General features: G+C 61.6%; 1 protein-coding gene across 2 annotated transcripts in view; it reads right to left on the bottom strand.

Annotated features, from left to right (window-relative positions):
* The window catches only part of CAMK2B (calcium/calmodulin dependent protein kinase II beta), a 95235-nt gene that overhangs the window by 26782 nt on the left and 50359 nt on the right, over nucleotides 1-18094 (bottom strand). For both annotated transcript variants that reach the window (XM_082846069.1, XM_082846068.1), the window contains exons 3-5: nucleotides 16265-16324; nucleotides 9005-9059; nucleotides 5231-5296 (exon numbers count right to left, since the gene is read on the bottom strand). In XM_082846069.1, the coding sequence (XP_082702195.1) occupies nucleotides 5231-5296; nucleotides 9005-9059; nucleotides 16265-16324 (181 nt within the window). The remainder of the gene's footprint in view (nucleotides 1-5230; nucleotides 5297-9004; nucleotides 9060-16264; nucleotides 16325-18094) is intronic.

Genomic DNA, 18094 nt, shown 5'->3' with positions numbered 1-18094 from the left:
TCCAGTCACTCATGTGCTAGGGCAGGAGTCATTTCATTTGAATAAACTTGAACATCCACACTGGCTGCTGGCTGCCGTGCTAGACAGCTCAGCTCCTTAGCAGCCCTGGGGTCCCGGATGCGCTCCCGGCGAAGAGACAGCCTGGCACGGCCCAGGGCCCCAAGCCAGGGGCTTCCTTCCAGAGCCGGGAGAAGTCCCGAGCCCTCCAGGGTAATACTGGCTGGAGGGAGAGACCCAGCTCTCCTCAGGCGCCTCCAACACCGGTGCTTCAGCAACGTGCCCTGAACATCAGACCTAGATGCCCCCAGCCCCTGTGGCCTGAGCCTGCCTCCCCCAGGTGGCCCCAGGGGACTGGAAAGTTTCCAGCTGTCCCCAAAGCCAGGCACAGACCCTGGGCTCCCACAGCAGCCCTGCAGCGTTACCAACCATGGGAGACAGGAGGGCCACCGGCTCCCTGGAGCTCACCCCCTGGGGTCTCAGCCACAGTCCCTCTGGGTGGGGACGAGGGATGCACAGGCAGACTCCCTCAGGACCCTTCCTGCCATGGCTGGACCCTGTGGGGTGACTGAAGGTCAGCTGGAGGGGTGGGCTTCGTTTTCCTAACAGCAAACTCAGAGAAGGGACAGGGGACCAGGCCTCTTCCTCAAATACCTACGGCCACATCTGGAGCCCACCTGCTGCGTAGAAAAGTAAACCTGAGTTCCCCCCTGCGGAAACCTAGACCTCAGAATCCTGATGATGGATTCCTGAGGTTTGCAGGGGTCAAGAGGAGCCGGGCCCAAACCTGTGGGCGACAGTCCCCCAGCACCCCCTGCCCTTAGGTGCCTCTAGGGGCTGGAAAGCCCATCCCCGCCCCACGCCCTGAGCTCTCCTGCCCGACCTGCTCCCAGTGCCTCCCTCCCCACTCCTGCCCCTCCCACAACGTCCTCATCTGCCAGGAACAATCCTTTGTGGTCCTCACGCCCATCCTTGCATCCCCAGCTCCACACCCAGCCACCACCAGCCCTCCCGTGACTGCAGACACGGGCTCAGCACCCCTCCCGCAGCCCAGGCTGACCCACTCAGGGGCTTCCCTCCTCATAGGCAGAGCTCAGCCATGAGGTCGGGGAAGCTCTTTTGAGGTCAGGACAGGCTGCTGGGCGGAGACAGAGGCCAGATAAAGGCCCAGCACTTGTAGCTGAGGCCACTGAGCCAGGGCCCGGGGCAGGGGACTCTGGCTTTCCCAGTCCCTGGGAATCTGCGGCTCCCTGGCAAACCCAGAGCCCTGGGGAGGCATGCTGGGGGCACCAATGCATCCTCCCGGAGCTCAGCCTCGAGTCCCTGGATCACCCACACGCTGCAGCACCCGACCCCATACAGGGCCTTGGGGACCCTGGGGCAGACCAGCCCCCGCCTGTGCCGCTGCAGCCAGACCCTGATTCTGCCCCGGGGGACACCTGTCCCAGCCGTGTGCCGTGTGCCCGGCCATCCCCGTAGTACCCCGCTCCTCCCTCCAGCGCATCAGCAGCCCTCACAGCCCACGGGCCGGCATCTCCTGGGCCCCTGGCCACTCCCCGAAAGCCCTGGAACGGTCCGGCCCCAAGCTCAGGCCTGCCGAGAGCCCTGCGAGTCTTCAGCTCTGGGTCGAGCCCCTCTTCTTCCTCCACCCTTGTGAGCTTGCCCCGCTCTCAACCCCAGGACGCTCTCTGCACTCTCCTCCGTGTCGAGCGAGCGTGAGGCACCCCCGTCGTCCACACTGCAGTCATGCAGCGGCCGTGCGCTCTGTGTGGGCGTCTGGGCAGCGTCCGTCTCTGCTCCGGACTGTGGCCTCCATGACCACAGGGACATGTCGGTTCTTTCCTCTCGATTGTGTCCTCAGGCCCAGCCTTGTAGGAACGTGTTCCCCAAACGTCTCTCGGACCCAGGGATCCATCGGCCGCAGCACCGATTGATACGTCGGCTCAGATGGGGGTGGGCTGTGCCCTCTGCCCTCCCCCGTGTCTCCTCTTGGGGATGCAGGGCCCCAAACCAGCGCCAGAGATGGGGTGACTGCTCCTGCTGAGCCAGCATGTCTCCCCGAGCATCACAGAACTCAGCCCGTTGGCTGAAATCCAGCCCTACAGCTCTGATGCAGCCCCTGTCCACCCAGCCCGCAGGCCCTGCTCAGGTCGCTTCGTGGCCGCCCTGATGGAGAGATGTGCTGGCTTAGCCCCCAGTACTCACAAATGAGCTGGCCAAGCAAACCACGTTCCCCAAGAGAAAACGGTGCAGGTCTGCTCACCCCCTCCCCACAGCCAGTGCGGCAACGCTGCTCGCCTGTCTCCCGGGCCTATTCTTCACAGCGTCTCTGGGACCGACGTGGCAGTGGCCTCTGCGGCCTGCAGGTGGACGCCACCTGCCTGGAGAGCGGCCCATTCCAGCTAGCCCACCCTCCAGGGACCTCTGGGGGGCCGCTCCCGGGGCCCTCGTCACCCTGCTCTCACCCTGGTCTCCCGGCTGAGACCACGGCCTTGGAGGACATGAGGCCGCCTGGCCAGTCATGAGGTCCTGCCTCCCTTCTGCCTGCCATTTACATCGTACCGTCTTCCTCGTGGGGCCTTTTTGCATATTCTGAACAACTCAGAAAGTCACTTTTGTGGTCAGAATTGTTCCCAAGCGGCATTCCAGACGCTGGCCGGTCCTGGACGTTATTCTCATGGTTCTGGGCTCTGCTGTCACCTCAGATGTGCCCCTCCCCCCTCCTCCCCACCCCCCTCGCCCCCTCCCTGGGACAGCCAGCCTTCTCACGGGCCCCCATAAGCATCCCTCATGAGCCATATTGCTTTTCAGGGTTTTTAAAAATGGGCTCTAAATATTTTGAACTTCTTGCTTTCCCAGGTTTGAAAAAGACCCCTCCTTTTCCCCACAAACTCCAAAATAAAGATCCCACTTCTTCCTCAGAGGAATCTCCAGCCTTCTCGGTTAGAAAAAGGTTCAGAAAAGCAACTCCTGCCCTGCTTCCTCTTCCTCTAGAGACGTGACACGTTGGAAATTCATCACTCGCTCAGCTTTGAGCAGCACGGCCCCGGGCAGGCCACCGGAAGGGTGGCTGACGCATTTGGCGGGGGCCAGGCCTGCACGCTGGCCGGGAAGGTGCCCACCACCACGGCTGGGCGTCTAGGGCTCCAGCCTCAGCAGAGCCCAGGCCCCTTTCACTGGGGGTCCTGTGGGAACACCCTCCCAGGGCGGGAGAAAGCCTTCACCCCATCTGCCACAGTTCCTGACGATGCCCGTGGGAGACCCACCCACGTGGGCATCCACGTCACTCTCTCAGGCCGTCCTGCCCGAAGGCTAAGCACCGACACAAAGGTCAAAAGCACGCTTCCAGGGTCCAGGACTCCCGGGAAAAGGGGCAGCCTGAGGTGCGGGTTTAACGAGTGAGACCAGCTGGAAGGGATCCTCGAGAGTGTCCCTCGCTCCCTCTCGCCCCCCTGGTAGCCTGGCTATGAGCAAGGTGGAGACTATGAGAGGAAACTAGGCATTTGTGGGTGGGGCCCCAAACGCCAGGAAAGCCTCCACAAGGGAGGCCCAGGCAGGAAGGTCAGGATGCCGGGCATCCAGGCAGGCAGGAGGGAGCCGCAGAATTGGGGAGCGGGGGCGGGGGCAGAAGCGGTCATCGGAGAAGACGAGGTTGGAGGCAGGTGAGAGTGGGCAAGGGAGGAGCTCCGAGGACACAGGTGTTGGGGGGACGGGGCATGCGTGGGGGACCTGGCAGGGGAGGGAGTGTGGCCGTCGGGCATATGGGGAAGAGGTGGGCACTGGGGGCTTCCAGCCAAGAGCGGGGCTCTGCTGTGGGCCACGTCCCCCTCCAGTGAGACCACCAACCACAGAGCGCAGGAGGCTGCCAGGCCCTGGGCCGTGCCCAGCGGTGGGTGCTGAGAACCGAGGAGCCCTGGCAGGACGCTCCAGGCGGGGGTGGGACGAGGACGGTGAAGGCAAGCGCCCCCCGAGGCGCCCCGGTACCACTGGAAGGCAGCCCTCCTGGCCCCAGCGCTGCCCTGGCTGCGGGCCCTGGGGCCCGAACTGGGGGCAGCCGCTGGGGACCTCCTCTCCTGTCCTGCCCTGACACATGTCAGGACCCCGGGTCTGGGGCTCTGGCTCCACCCAGCAGGCAGGCACACATACTTGGGACATTCTCGCCCAAGCATCCCAGAGCAGCAGGAGGTGCCTCTGTTTTACTTTCTACTTTTCTTGTAAGTAGGAAATAAAAATGGAGTCTTCCTGCTCTCGGAGGGAACGGGTTCTTCCCAGGCTGCTGTGCAAAATGAAAGCCCTTCCTCAAGGAGCCTCAGAAAAGCAGCCAGTGCCCTGACACCCCAGCTCACCCCGGCTCCAGCACCCCACACCAGCGCCCGCCAGGCCCCCAGCCTCCTGCCGCCCAGCTCTGTGGGTGCCCGGGTGACACCAGGGACCCACTCACATATTCGCACGGGGACCCAGGCTGTCACCGACGGGCAAGGTTGCCTGGGGGTGCAGAAGCAAGTCACAAAAAGCTACTTGTTAAAATAACGTTCATTTTCTTGATTAGAAAAGGAATACATATTCGTTAAAGAAAAATTTTAAAATAGACGAAGAAGATTAAAAAATTTAAAAGCATCCGTAACTCAGCCGCCTAGAGAGGGCCACTGTCGGCCTCTTTTCTTTTTCTTTTAAACGCGTGTGTCCTTGGGAGCTGGGCGGGCCGGGCTGGGCGGGCCGGGATTGGTGGCCCGCAGCCATCTCCAAGCTGAGATGCGCTGTCAGGAGTGACACACCTGTCACGGGTCGGGGTGGCATCTGGCCCACAGCACGGGCCAGAGCAGGTCACGGGGGGCCTGCCCTTCTGGGGGGAAGGGCCCTGCTATCTCCCAGCAGCTGCACTGCAGATGGTATCTCTGAGAAGGTCGGTCCCCTTCGACCACCATGAGGGCTGACCAAGTCCAAGGGAAGGGCAGGAGGATGCCCACCGCCATGCTCTGTCTGCTCTCCCCCCACCAGCTACCCCAAGGAGAGCCCCTCTGTGGGCCAGTTCCCACCCACCCCAGGGGAGACGGGGCAGGCGTCCGCCAGGCGGGCAGCCTGACACTTCTGCCCAGTGGACCGTCGGCCCGGGCCACGTCAGGGACAACGTGCATGAAAGCAGATGTGGGCCAGAGGGGCAGGAGCCAGGCTTAGAGAGGGAAGGCCGGGCAGGAGAAGAGGGGCCAGGATGGTGTGAGGGCTCTGCACCCACCTGGCGTCTGCCTCACTGTAGTACTCTCTCGCCACGATGTCCTCAAAGAGCTCCCCACCAGTGACCCTGTGGGAAAAGCACACAGAGGTCGCCCTGTCACCTCCATCGCCACCTGCTCGTCACCACCGCCGGCAGCACCGCCGTCTTCACATCCACAGCCATCAGTCCCACCGTCCTCACCACCACCGCCTCCGCCCCTTCTCCAGCGTCACCCGGGACTGACAGCTTACCGAACGCTTACTCACATAGGGCGGTACTTCACATTTTAGCCTTCACGCCCCCTCCATGACACTGGCACTCTTAAGCTCAGAAAACTGAGTCTCGATGATCTCAGGGACTTTCCCAGAGTTTGCGCTCAGGCAGCCCCGGAGTCTGAGCCAGGCCTCTTCACTGTTACCCAGGCCCTGTGACTAATTCCGGTTCTCCCTTGTCAAACCCCCCAAGGCCAGGGATGCGGCCCACACACAGGGCACAGGGGCAGAAGAGACGGTGCCTGGAGCTGGCCTCCCTGGTGGGCGAGGGCACGACGTGTTCAAAGCCCCACTTCCAGAAGGAGAGTGGGACCTCTGTCCACACACTCTCTTGCCATGTGTCGCTTGCCAGAATGACTAGATCCCCTGGGCTGGGAAATGTGGGCGTGGACAGCAAGGTGAAAAGCAGGGCTGAGGGATGGATGCACGGGGAGCAGGGAGGAGCCACCCCGGGTCTGCCCAAGCCCTTCACTCCACCCGGCAAGCCCTGAGTCCACCGGAAGTCTCCATCTAGGGCTTTTGTACCCCTGTGTGGTCCAGAGTCTCCCTCCTGTGTCCTGTGTGGACACCGAGGGACACTCCCTCCGCAGCCACACCCTCTCTCCACCTGCAGCTGCGCTGGCCTCATGTGCTGTGATCTCTCCATTTGCATCTCAGTTCCCATTAGTTCTCGAAGTTGGGGCTTGGGTTGGCTTCATTTTGTGCCCAGCACTCAGCGACCACGGGCATGGGCCCTACTGGACAGTGGCCCCGGCGTGGGCGGGCTCTCTCTTAGTGTTAGAGAAACACAAAAACGAGGATGCACTGGGTGTTGGCATGCTCCCACTCGAGGCTAGATGCTGGCCCTCAGATCCTGTCAGACTCCCAACAAGCCTGGGGCTTGGGGGAGCTTTCAGGGTCCCACTCTGCCACCCGCGGAGGTTCAGGATCAGAGCAGGTGACCGCCCGAGGGAGCAGAGCCTCATGCGTCTGTGTGCACACGTGTGTGTGTGAAGCGGGAGGATGAGGTTCTACGTCCAGCCCAAGGGAGTGGGACTCACTGCTTCTCTCTCTGCACACACAGCTCACAGGTCAGGCTCTGCAGACCCTGAGTCCAAGCATAGGGCAGAGGTGGCAAGGCCACAGCTATTGCTCGGGGCTGTAGCAGGGGCACAGGGAGCCCCCCCAGGAGGCTCCACCCGGGGCCGGGGACAGGCCCTCTGGGTCCTCGCATCCACAGGAGGCTTCAGTTTGTGCATCTGGGGCCTTGTGGTCCAGAGCTGTAGGTCAGGGAGTTGGCTGCAGGGGGCTGGCGTCTCGAGCTGGCCGGGAGGGGCCTGGTCTGGAGGCCAGTGTTCTCCCTTTCCTCAGGCTCCGGCCAGACAGCATGGCTAGTTCTGGGCTGCAGCCACAGCCCCTGGGAGAGCCCTCTCCTCTGTTCCCAGGCCTGGTCCCCAAAGCCAAGTGACATTCTGAGGCATGGGGAGTGGGGAAACCTGTCAATCTCCAAATCCACAGAGCCCCCAATCTACCAAAGGGCCTGGGGCTTCCTGAAGGTGAGGCCAACCCAGGCCAGAAACGTCTCCCCAGTTCTGGGGCTACAGAGTGGCAGAGGGGATGCAGAGTGGCACAGGAGGGCTGTGCGCAGGGTGGGGGGCATCTCCACGCCTCCAGTCCTACCCCTCCCGCAGCAGCCCCCCGCGCAGGCCTTCCCTGCCCCCCCAAACAGCTGCCTGAGGCCTAGGGCTGTCCTGGATGCTGCAGATGGGAGTTTCAACAGGCCTGGGGGCCACAGAGGTTTGGGGGGAGGATGTGCGAGGCCCAGGTTCCCCCTCCTTGTCACCCTCTCCAAAAACACCAGCCAGTTTCCTCTCTCCAGCCCTGCTCAGAGCCTCTCCCCACACCTGCCTGTTGTGTGGGGCAGCAGATTCAAGACCCTCTCACACACGTGCACGCACTCACATGCACGAGTGTGCACACACGTACACACACACGCACGTGCACACCATTCTCTCCCACCTTGTCCACTCCTGAATCACACATACCCACCCACCTGTTGGCCACCAGGGGCCCGTACATGGCCACCCTCCAGCCCGGGGGCCTCTGTATTTCCTGGAAAAGAGGCTGGTGGAACTGGGTGGGTCTGGGGGCCCACGGGGGTGACAGCAAGCTTGCCACCTCCACAGGGGCCAGGCAACAGACGTTTCAGGGCACAGCCTCCACCCAGCAGCGGCAGCTGTGTCACAGGTCGGCCCTGGTCACCCGGCTGGTGACTTCAAGTGGTGTCTTGTGGGACACAGGGGGACCGAGAGGTGGCCCAGCCCCTGCAGGCCTCACCTGGCCAAAAGACCCCGCGTGGGCCAGGGGTTCAGGCCTCCACGCCCCCATGGCCGAGGCATCTGTCATTTGAGAGAGATGGGAAGCTCTCCCATGGAGACACGCCCTGCCCCCATGGCCACAGCCCGCAGGCTGGGCTTCATGGAGGCCACACAGAGCCACCCCAAAGCTACAGCCCCTGCCCACCCCAGGGTCCCGAGCTGTGCTGACTCACGGATAGCTAAATATAGCAGCACTCAGCCGGAGCTGTCGGGAAGTGAGGGGATGAGATCACCGCTTCTAAATCCATCAGGAAGTGAGAGGCAGCAGAGGCCCCAGACGCTCTCACTTAGCGCCACGCATGCATGCGTGCACACACATACCCATGTGTATCCACTCCCACAAGTCACATGTGTACACACATGCATGCGCACACCCCATAAATCATATGCACGTGTACACAGACACGCGCATGTGGGTGCACATGCACACCCACAAGCCACATGTGTGTGCACACATGGACATGCACACACACACGTGCATGTCCACACCCCAACTCATACACATGTTCTCACACATACACACACCACACACACACATAAACCACACACATACACGTGTTCATGTAATCACGCTCACATACGTGCACACACTGAAACCCATACGTGCACACTCATAAACACACACGCACACATGCACTCATAACACACAGGCACTCTTGTGCACACCCTTCCACAAATCACGTGCACATGTGTACACACGTACACGCCCCCACAAATCACACACACACGTGCCCATTCATCAACATACACAAATGCATCCACGCAATCATAAACCCAGAGGCACTCTTGCACACACATGCACACACGCAAATGCTCACGCCAGCCGGTGGGCCCCAGCCAGGGGAAGGAAGGGGAAGGAAGACCGAGGGCCCGTTCCTCCGGGGGTCCTCCCCTCCCTCCCTCCCCTCCGCCCCAGCCTCCAGCAGGCCCTTCTGTGTGGGGGAGGGGACCAGCCGGGCAGTCCCATCCCCCTGGGACTCCGTGCGCCAGCCAGCGCAAAGCCAACAAGCTAAGAGCAGAGCCGAGGGAGGCTGGCCCACGCGGCTGGGGGCGAGGCTACCCGGGAGGCGGAGGACTGCCCGCAGGGGCTGGGGAGACCAAGGGTCCCAGACCGGCCCAACGCTGGGAGCAGATGAGAGCACAAGTCCCTAGGCTCCGGCACTTACAGATCGAAGACCAGGTAGTGGAAGCCTTCCTCAGAGATGCTGTCGTGGAGACGCACTGTGGGGATGGGAGAGGCCGTGAGCGTGGGAAGCAGCCCGGGGCCTACCCACGCCTCCCAGCCCGCCTCCGACCCATCCAGTCCCATGGCCAGTAGCACAAGCGCTCCAAGGAGGAGGGCCGAGGCCTGGGGCTTCCCACAGCCCGGGCTGGGCAGGGCCCGGGGGATGCTGCAGGCAGAGCCCAAGGGGTGAGCGTGGGCCCTGCAGGCCGGCCGGCCCCAGGCGAAGGGCCTCAGGGGTGTGGTCTTGCCTTTCCTTTCCTCTGCCGGAGGGAGACCCTGACCCCTCTCAGCCCCCGCCGGGTCCCCTGCTCCCAGACGCAGCAGGGATGGGGCTAGCGGTGCAGGGACGAAGGCCCACACCACCAGGTCTGGAAAGGAGCCGTCCAGGGACTTCATGGGAGAGGAGTGCGGAGGGCGCCATTGCCAGCCTCTCGGGCCAGGCTGAGGGGGCAGGGACCCCTGGGCGGAGGACCACCTGCCCAGGGCCCCGTGCGGCATCACTTCCAAAGGTCAGACCCTGAGCTCCCATTCCAGAAGTGGCATGGTCGGTAGGATGGTGCCAGGCCACGCACGCGCTCTCTGCTTTAGTGCGTTTTCTTCACTCCCTGAGCCTGGAACAAGGGCCCGGCCAGAGCCGTGCTGGTTAGGAGTTGATGAATGAATGAATGAGGGAATGAATGAATGAGTGAACAGCGAAGTGGATGTCAGCACAAAGAACACAAGCCCGGTGCCTCCTTTTCCTCGAGGTGAAGACGCGCGCGGCACTCAACAGCAGGTATTTCTAGGAACGGCTCGTTTGGACACTACCCCCCACGTGACGGATCCTGCCTCCTGTGTCAGGAGCCCGCAGTGTGCTCATCCTGAGAAGTTACAGGTGCACAGAGAGGGTAAGTTACTGGCTGAGGGTCACACAGCTCACACAAGGCCAAAGCAGCAGTGTGGACTGGGGCTCGGAGCCCCCACAGAGCTGCTTCTCCACCAGCCTCGGCCCGCTCCGCCCCTCAGCTCCTTAGGCCTCACTCCCCCCCACCACGAGGGATGGGGCCACCAGCACCAAAAGGGTGAAGAGCAGAGCTTCTCCCGGGGCCCACAGCCCCTCACTCACGCCCTCGAAGCTGCCCTAGCTCCCAGCTTGGCGGCCAGCATCCCCTCTCTCCCAGCTCCGGGCTTCCCAAGGGCCCCACCAGCAGCGTCCTCACACCAGGAACCCCAATCTGTCCTCGGGCCACGGCCTGGCGCCCAGGGGGCAGGCCCCTGACGCAAGCAGTCAGGGCATCTGGTTGCCAAGGAGAAGGGGCATGGGTGGCTCCAGGGGCGCCTCGGCTCACACGTCTGCTTCTCTCACCATCCCCCCCTCCCATCGCTCACTGTGATCTCTGCTCAAGGGCCCGGCGTCCAGCCTCACCCCACCCAGGTGCGCCCGGACCCCGACTCCATCCGGGCGGGTCTGCAACTCCCTAACACACAGCAGACCCCCGGCTCACTGCGACCTCCTCGAGGCCCCTCTTGCAAAATCCCTGAGGGACCAAAAGCCCTCCCCCTGCTGACTCCTTTCTGCGGGGAGCCCAGCACATCAGCCCCTCCGAGCAGCCTCCCCTGGAACTCCAAGCAAAGAAAGGCCTGGGGTGGAGGGGCAGCATGGAGGGGAGAGGTCCACCCTCCACCACCCCGCCAGCCCTGCAGACAGCGACCCAGAGGAACCCCCCTCACCCCGTGGGGCCTTTCTCTCCTCCCATGCAGGGGAATCCCCCTTCCACAGGGGAGCCTCAGGGGTCCATAAGTCTGGGGTGCTGCTGGGCCTTCCTCCTGGTGGAGGCCACCCTGCCCGCAGGCCCCGACCCCCGAGCAGGTGAGAGGGGCTCAGGTTCCCAGGTCCTGCTGGCAGGGCCCTGGGCCTCACCCTGTGAGACACTGGGGGTTCTGCATGGGAGTCAAGGCCACGTGGGCACAGACACTCCTTTTAGTTAAACAGTTTTAACATTTAAAAAATAGTTATGCGTTACTTTAATGGTTTAGAAGAAAACCTACCTAGCACATCAGACCCGTGATTTCACAGGCAGTGAAGTCAAGAAAAGAATTGTCATAGAATCTATTTTACTTAAATAACAGTAAGTAAATAACACTGCGGGTGGCATACAGAGGCGGCAGATAAAGTCCCAGTAATACCTGAAAGAGTCTGGCCTGGGAGCACTGGGTCAGGGGGACGAGGGGGTCGGGGGAGCCCAAGGATGCGCCTCCTGCTGCTGGGGCCACAGCTCCTCCAGGGACAGGACCCCGAGTCCCAGGCCAGGGGGCTCTCGGTGGGGGGTCCTTCTGCCCTTCCAAAGCTGTGCCTGAACCCCTCCCTGGTCCCTCGTGCTGTGAGGGAGGGTAGGGCCCTGCGAACTATCATATGATGGGCTTTGGGAAGGAAGAGCTGAGGAATGACAGCATGGGCCCTGAGCGTTTGGAGACTGGAAACCTTTCACCTTCCCCTCCTGCACTGGCCTCCTCATCTCAGCAGGAAGTCCTTGCAGGGCCATTGTCCCCCGTGGTGCCCACCCGCCCAGCTCCTGGCTGGACCATCCTGCAAGGGAAGGCAGTTCCAGCCCCAGAAACCAGGAGGTGGGAATTTGCCACCAATGAGCCGGGCCCAGGAGAGAAAGGGTCAGTGTGCAGAGAGGAGGCTGACGGGGGGCTCAGGGGAAGCTGGGGGGAAGCCAGAGAGAGGCTAAAGGGAGGCTGAGGGGAGGCTGGAAGGAGGCTGAGGGAGGCTGAGGGGAGGCTGAGGGAGGCTGAGGGGAGGCTGGAGAGAGGCTGAGGGAGGCTGGAAGGAGGCTGAGGGGAGGCTGGAAGGAGGCTGGAAGGAGGCTGAGGTAGGCTGAGGGGAGGCTGGAAGGAGGCTGAGGGAGGCTGAGGGGAGGTGGAGAGAGGCTGAGGGAGGCTGGATGGAGGCTGAGGGAGGCTGGAAGGAGGCTGAGGTAGGCTGAGGGGAGGTTGGAAGGAGGCTGAGGGAGGCTGAGGGGAGGTGGAGAGAGGTTGAGGGAGGCTGGATGGAGGCTGAGGGAGGCTGAGGGGAGGCTGGAAGGAGGCTGAGGGAGGCTGGAAGGAGGCTGAGGGGAGACTGGAAGGAGGCTGAGGGAAGGCTGGAGAGAGGCTGAGGGAGGCTGAGGGGAGGCTGGAAGGAGGCTGAGGGAGGCTGAGGGAGGCTGAAGGGAGGCTGGAGGTAGGCTGGGGGCTGCCTTCTGAGTCAAGGCCGACGGGGTCTGCTCACCGCCCGATGGGGCCCATTCTAACAAGGCTGTGGAAGATTCTGCCTGCCACGGGCACTGCTTAATCTCTGTCACCCGCAGTCCCTGGGGGCAGTGTGGGAAGTCTGGGACACCCTCACGTGCTGAGCAGCAACCTCTTGAGGTGGCTACAGCCCACCAGTGAGGTGAGGGTGGAGGCAGCCTTGCCCTCGGCCAAGCCTCCCGCTGGCACGGGGTAGGTGCCCGTAAATATGCGCTGACGAGGGGATTCCTGAGTCCCCGGGTGGAGGGAGCCAACCTCATGGACAGTCGAGTACAGCACAGACGTGTCTGTGGAGGGCATGGCCCACAGCAGGGCCCTTGTGGGTCATGCCCGTCCCCAGACGCCCGGGCCTGCTTCCCGGGACGGGCCCACACTGCCAAGGCCGGCCCACACCTGTCTCCTCTGCCCAGGTGTCCCCTGGTCTCTGAACAGAAACTAAAGCCCCTGGGAGGGGAGCTTCTACCCGGGGGCCTGACTCCGGGTACCAGCTCCTAATGCTACAGCCCAACCAGCAGCCAGCAGCCCCCACTGCCGTCGTGCTGATGGGGAGAAGTATTTACACGCTCTGCTGGGCCTCCTTTAAGAGGGGAGCTTGGCTCCTCCACTCTCGTGTGTGGCCTCCAAACAAACAGAATAAGGCAGGGTGACAGCCTGACCCCTCCCAGACTGGATCATAACTTCAAAAATTAAACACAGAACCACCATATGCTCCAAGAATCCACTGCGAGGTATACCCGCAAAGGACTGAAAGCAGAGACTTGGACACCCATGTTCGTGGCGGCATTAGTCACGATAGCTAACAGGCCAAGTTCCACTGATGGATGAAGAGATAAACACAATGTGGAATATACACACAGTGGAATATAATTCAGCCTTAAAAAGGAAGGAAATTCTGACACCTGCTACAACACGGATGACCCTTGAGGACATGAGGCTCAGTGAAATAAGCCCGTTCCCAAAAGACAAATGCTGTATGGTCCCCACATCGATGAGGTTCCCAGGGTGTCAAATTCATAGAGACAGAAAGTAGAATGGTGGGTGCCAGGTGCTGGGGGCAGTGGGGGCGGGGTAGTGTTTAATGAATGCAGAGTTTCCCCTGGGGGTGATGAAAAAGTTTTGAGTACAGATGAGGGCGATGGTTACATAACATTGTGAATGTACTTAATGCCACAGAACTGTACACTTAAAAATAGTTAAACTGATAAATATTGTTACGTATGTTTTACCACAATTTGGGGAAGAAAAGGCACTGTGTTCCTTGTTCTCCTTCCCTCTCCATCTCTGTCTGTCTGTCTCTGTCTGTCTGTCTCAATCTCTGTCTCGGCCTCTCTCTGTCTCTCTTTTTCTTTCTGTCTGTCTCTGTCTCTGTCTGTCTCTGTCTGTCTCTGGAGCCCTGGGCAGGGCCAGCTCATGGCCAAGCCACCTGTGTAGCTGCCCCAGGCCCCAGGCTCAAGAGGGCCCTGCCCTGCTGTTGCTGTTTTGAAATTCATAATAATTTTTGAAAAAAGTCCCCACATTTTCATTTTGCACCGATCCCACAAACTAGGTGGCTGCCCCAATCACCCAGCTGAACTGCTCTTGAATCCACAGAAACAGAGAAAATCAACGCTTGTTGTTTGCATTTTGGGGTAGTTAGTTGCCAAGCCTGGACGGCTGACACACTTGTGAAACACGCCTAGTCCACAAACAAGGAGACTGTGCCTCAAAGCAGTTCAGTGGCTGCTGTGGCTTTTGAGGGGAAAGGTGGGGTCCGAGTCCAGATCTCTGAGCTCTGAACCTCAGCACACTGCCTCGGAAAGGAGGGCTTTCACAGCTCACGCCCGGCTCTCCAGGGGAACCCTCTCGGGTCCTCGCGGGGGGGGGGTCCCTGTGAGGAAGGTAGCAGCATCTCCACTTTCCAGACGGGCAAACTGAGGCTCCTCCCCTGCCCACGCCCTAAGCACAACTGCTTCCTGAGTGAGCCAGGACAGGAAGGGGAGCCCCTCCCAGAGGCCCTACCCCGCCTCTATCTGAATGTGGTCCTGCTTCCTCACCCGGGGGTGAGGGGCTGGGAACACTTCTTTTCAGAGATGGGGCTGGGTAGACACAGGCCACAGAGCAAGGGGCTCCCCTCACCTCCCCCAAAAGTCTCCCCCACTACTCACTCCTCAGAGAGCCCCTCCTGAGTCTACAGAGAATGTTCAGCTGAACCCCACAGTCTCAGCTCTGCCTCCCCTGTGTTCTAGAATAAGCCCCCTAGGCGGACTCCAGGGACCACTCAGAACGCACCCAGAACCACACGGGGTATGCAGGCAGGGCAGGGGGGCTTCTTGTTGAAGAATTGGCCCCGAACACCAACCCAAGAACACCTGGGTCTTCTCCCTAGTAAGAGGATTCCTGAAAATCACTCAGAATGGCGGACCCACACTTGATGGGCGCTCAGCGGACACAGGGGAGGGAGCTGGCATGGGAAGGGGTGTGGGTAGAGCTGGCGGTGCGGTGGCACCAGCCAGGAGCACCAAGAGAGAGGGTCCTCGGGCGCCTGGACCTGGACGGGCAGAGGGGCAACAGCCTTTTGCCAAACGCGCCCCAGCCCAGTGAAGAGGGGGCTGGGGTCCCTGTGGACTCCCACCTCAGAATCACCCATCAGGCTGGCTCAGATTCCGATTCCTGGGCCCACTCTAGGCCTCCAAGCCAGGCTTTCCCGGGGGGGCAGGTCAGGAATCTGCGCACTGTGATTCCAACAGTCTCAGCCTTGAGAGTCCGTGGTTAGAAAGAGTATGGGCCCAGGCACGAGGGGCGGCGGCAGCCCTGGGGCCGACACCAAAGGCCCCCCCCAGAAACGGGAGATCTGCCTTGCCCTGCACCTTGCGCCCGGGCTGGGCCAGCTGCAGAAGAGCCAGCAGCCTGCAGGGGCCACAGCCAGGGAGGCAGCAGCTCCCACAACCAGCTCCGAGGACCCCCAAGCCCCCCTGCGGCCCTCCTGGCCCCACGGCCAAGGCCCTGCCCTGCGAGGGGCACGGACGTGGCTGCTGAGCACAGCCTGGCGTCCCTTTTAGACAGAGTCCTGGGCGCCATCCCGGCACAGCTGAGTCAGCGCACGGGCAAGAGTGCCCAGGAATCCTCCCTGATGAGCTCCCTGGGTGCCTCTGAGAACGCGGGCCCGCCCTCCCCCCGTGCCACCCGGCTGCTTCCCAGTGTGGTCAAGGGCTGGGTCCTGCGTTCCTCAGGAGTCCCTAAAGGGACCAGAGGTGCAGAAGGACAGGCAGCTGTGCTATGCGGACAGGGGCCGCTCACGGCTGAGGCGGGCAGGCGGAGGCTGACAGGCCCCGGGAGATCTGCACCAGCTTCTGGGGTCTGGGGTCCCAGCAGCTCCTACGCTTGTGTCTGGACTGAGTCCCTACTCAGTCTGGGGTTTCAAAAGGAAGGGGCCTACCGTGGGCAGGGCACCCACACTCCCTGAGGCCAAGACCTGGGCTCCTGGGGCTCCACGTGCCCCCAAGGGGCAGCTGATCCCCGCCCCAGATGGCAGTTCCAGGGGCCCCGGGCTGGGGGGACGGCAGAGGTTCTCCAGAATCAGACCTCAGACCTCAGGCTGGGGCTGTGCCTGGTGTGGTCTTCGGTTTCCAAACTTTTTTCTCTGTAATCAGGCCGTCTTGTGGCTTTTCTGAAGCCATGGAACGTGAGGCCCCTGTGTGTTTTCACCAGAATCATGGATCAGACTTACAGAGTGATGGGCAGGGACCCGTCCAGGAGGAGTCCAGCCTTGACCTCCCCCAGAGGGTTGCCCCAAAGTCCCTGCAGGAATCCCTCCGGGTCAGGAGGAGGAGATGTTTCCAGGGGCCTGAGGGTGGGATACTTCAATGGAGAAGGAAAGGGACGGACGCCTTTGGGGTCCCCCTGCTGGCTGTATGGGAGAGCTGGGACCCCTATCCCGAGGGCTACTCACCGATGTTGGAATGCTTCAGAAGACGGCAGATTCGAGCCTCTCTCTCCAGCTTCTGGTGATCTGGGGACAAAAAGGGACATGGTATCACCTTGTGGCCCTGCAGCCAGTGACACCCTGTGCCCCTCGACTGCATGCTGGACAGACTGCCAACCACGAGACTCACGGCCAGGAGGACCTGGCCACCACCTCCCTCAGTGCCCACCCGGGTGACCGCTGCCTGCCCAGGGCACACGTCACGTTGTGCCCCCCACCCCCATCCTGATCCCTGGCTGGCAGTGTTGAGCTGGAAGAGGCTGCCCAGTGCCTGGGGTGAGAGGCCCATGGGAGATGGGAGCGGTGCTCACTCGGGGCCAAAAGTTTCCCCAGGTGATTCAGGAAGAGAAAATGCCATCTCTCAGCAACAGAACGGACAGCACCAATTCAATCCTTCACTAATTTGTCCTAATTCCAGACTCTGCAGAGCTTTCTGCTGAGGCCTAATTTGCTCTTCAGAAGCGGCTGAGGGGCTGGCAGAGCAGGGCTGTCGGCCCGCTGGGGGCGTCCAACCAGCGCTGCAGGTCAGCATGGGCCTGGGCCGGCCTCTGGCTGGACATCTGGGCAAAGGATGCTCAACCTGACCCCCACCCCCACGCACAAACCTACAAAACACAGGCCTGAATTTTGATGGGTCCTGGTGTTCATTGCAACGTCAGCAGGAAGGAGAGTCAAAGCCTCAGAGAGAAGTCACCCTGGGTAAGACTGTTGCTGGTCCCTTCCCCACTCCAGCCCTGTGTCCCTGCACCCATCCCCAAGAGGCACAGGACCTCAGTTCCAGAGGCCACCCCCCCCCGCAAGGACCAAGCAACTTATCAGCCAGAAATTTTATCTTTCAAACAGAGGTGCCAGGAGGATTTTAAAAGCTGATGGAGATTGTCACAGTAAAAAAGTAAAAAAAACCACATTTCCACTGAGAGGAGAAGGCAGAAATAAATCACACAACAGAATATACCCATCAACGTGTGCACATCACCCCAACCTCCCAACGTGAGGCCAAGTGGAAAAAGCCGCTCACGGAGGAGGACCCAAACCGCGCGTCGTTCACATGGAGGCCGACACGCACGGCACCGGACACACGGGCGGCCGGACAGTGAAGAAAGGTGGGGATTCAGGATGGCAGCTGCTCCAGGGCGGAAAGTGACTGGGGAGGGGGTGCTCGGGGCCTGGGACCCCCCCACCCCGCCGCTGCTTGCACTGAGCCCTTCACTGCAGGGGCCTGGGGAGGACATTAATACACCAGACAAGACCACAGGACCGCCTGATTCACCAGGGAACGCCTGACAGCCCTCACTAGCGGGACACAATTAATGTGCTAATTACAGAATGTTCTCAGAAGCAGTAAAGCCACTCGGCAGGGCTCCTCAGACCTGCCAGCCCATCCCTGCCTCTGCCTGGGGGGAAAGGACCCAGCCACCAACAGGTCCTCCTGCAGGAAGGGAGCCCGCTGGCTAGTGTGTGGTCAGCTGTCCCTGGGCCATGTGACAGAGGCTGGGAGAATCAGGACAGTCCTGAACACGGACATACCTGGAAACACACATGTGCCTCTCCTGAACGGGAAAGTCATGCCTGCAGACAGGAATCTCTCTGGGAACACCTGGGGCATCCAGCTGGCTCTCCCTCCTCTCAGGATGAGCACTCAAGCCTCCCGGAGATGGTAACACCTCCCTGAGCTGCCCACCCGGCTCCCATCTGTCTTGCCAGGCCCCTTGGCCCTGGGAGGGCTCTGGCAGAACCGCAGGGCAGGGGCCGGGCGTTCGGGACAGACCCTCGCACCCTCCCTTGCTCCCTCCCTCA

Source organism: Leucopleurus acutus (genome assembly GCF_964270905.1).
Source record: "Leucopleurus acutus genome assembly, chromosome: 9".
Classification (NCBI taxonomy): domain Eukaryota; kingdom Metazoa; phylum Chordata; class Mammalia; order Artiodactyla; family Delphinidae; genus Leucopleurus; species Leucopleurus acutus.
This window is presented reverse-complemented; position numbering and strand designations above follow the sequence as displayed.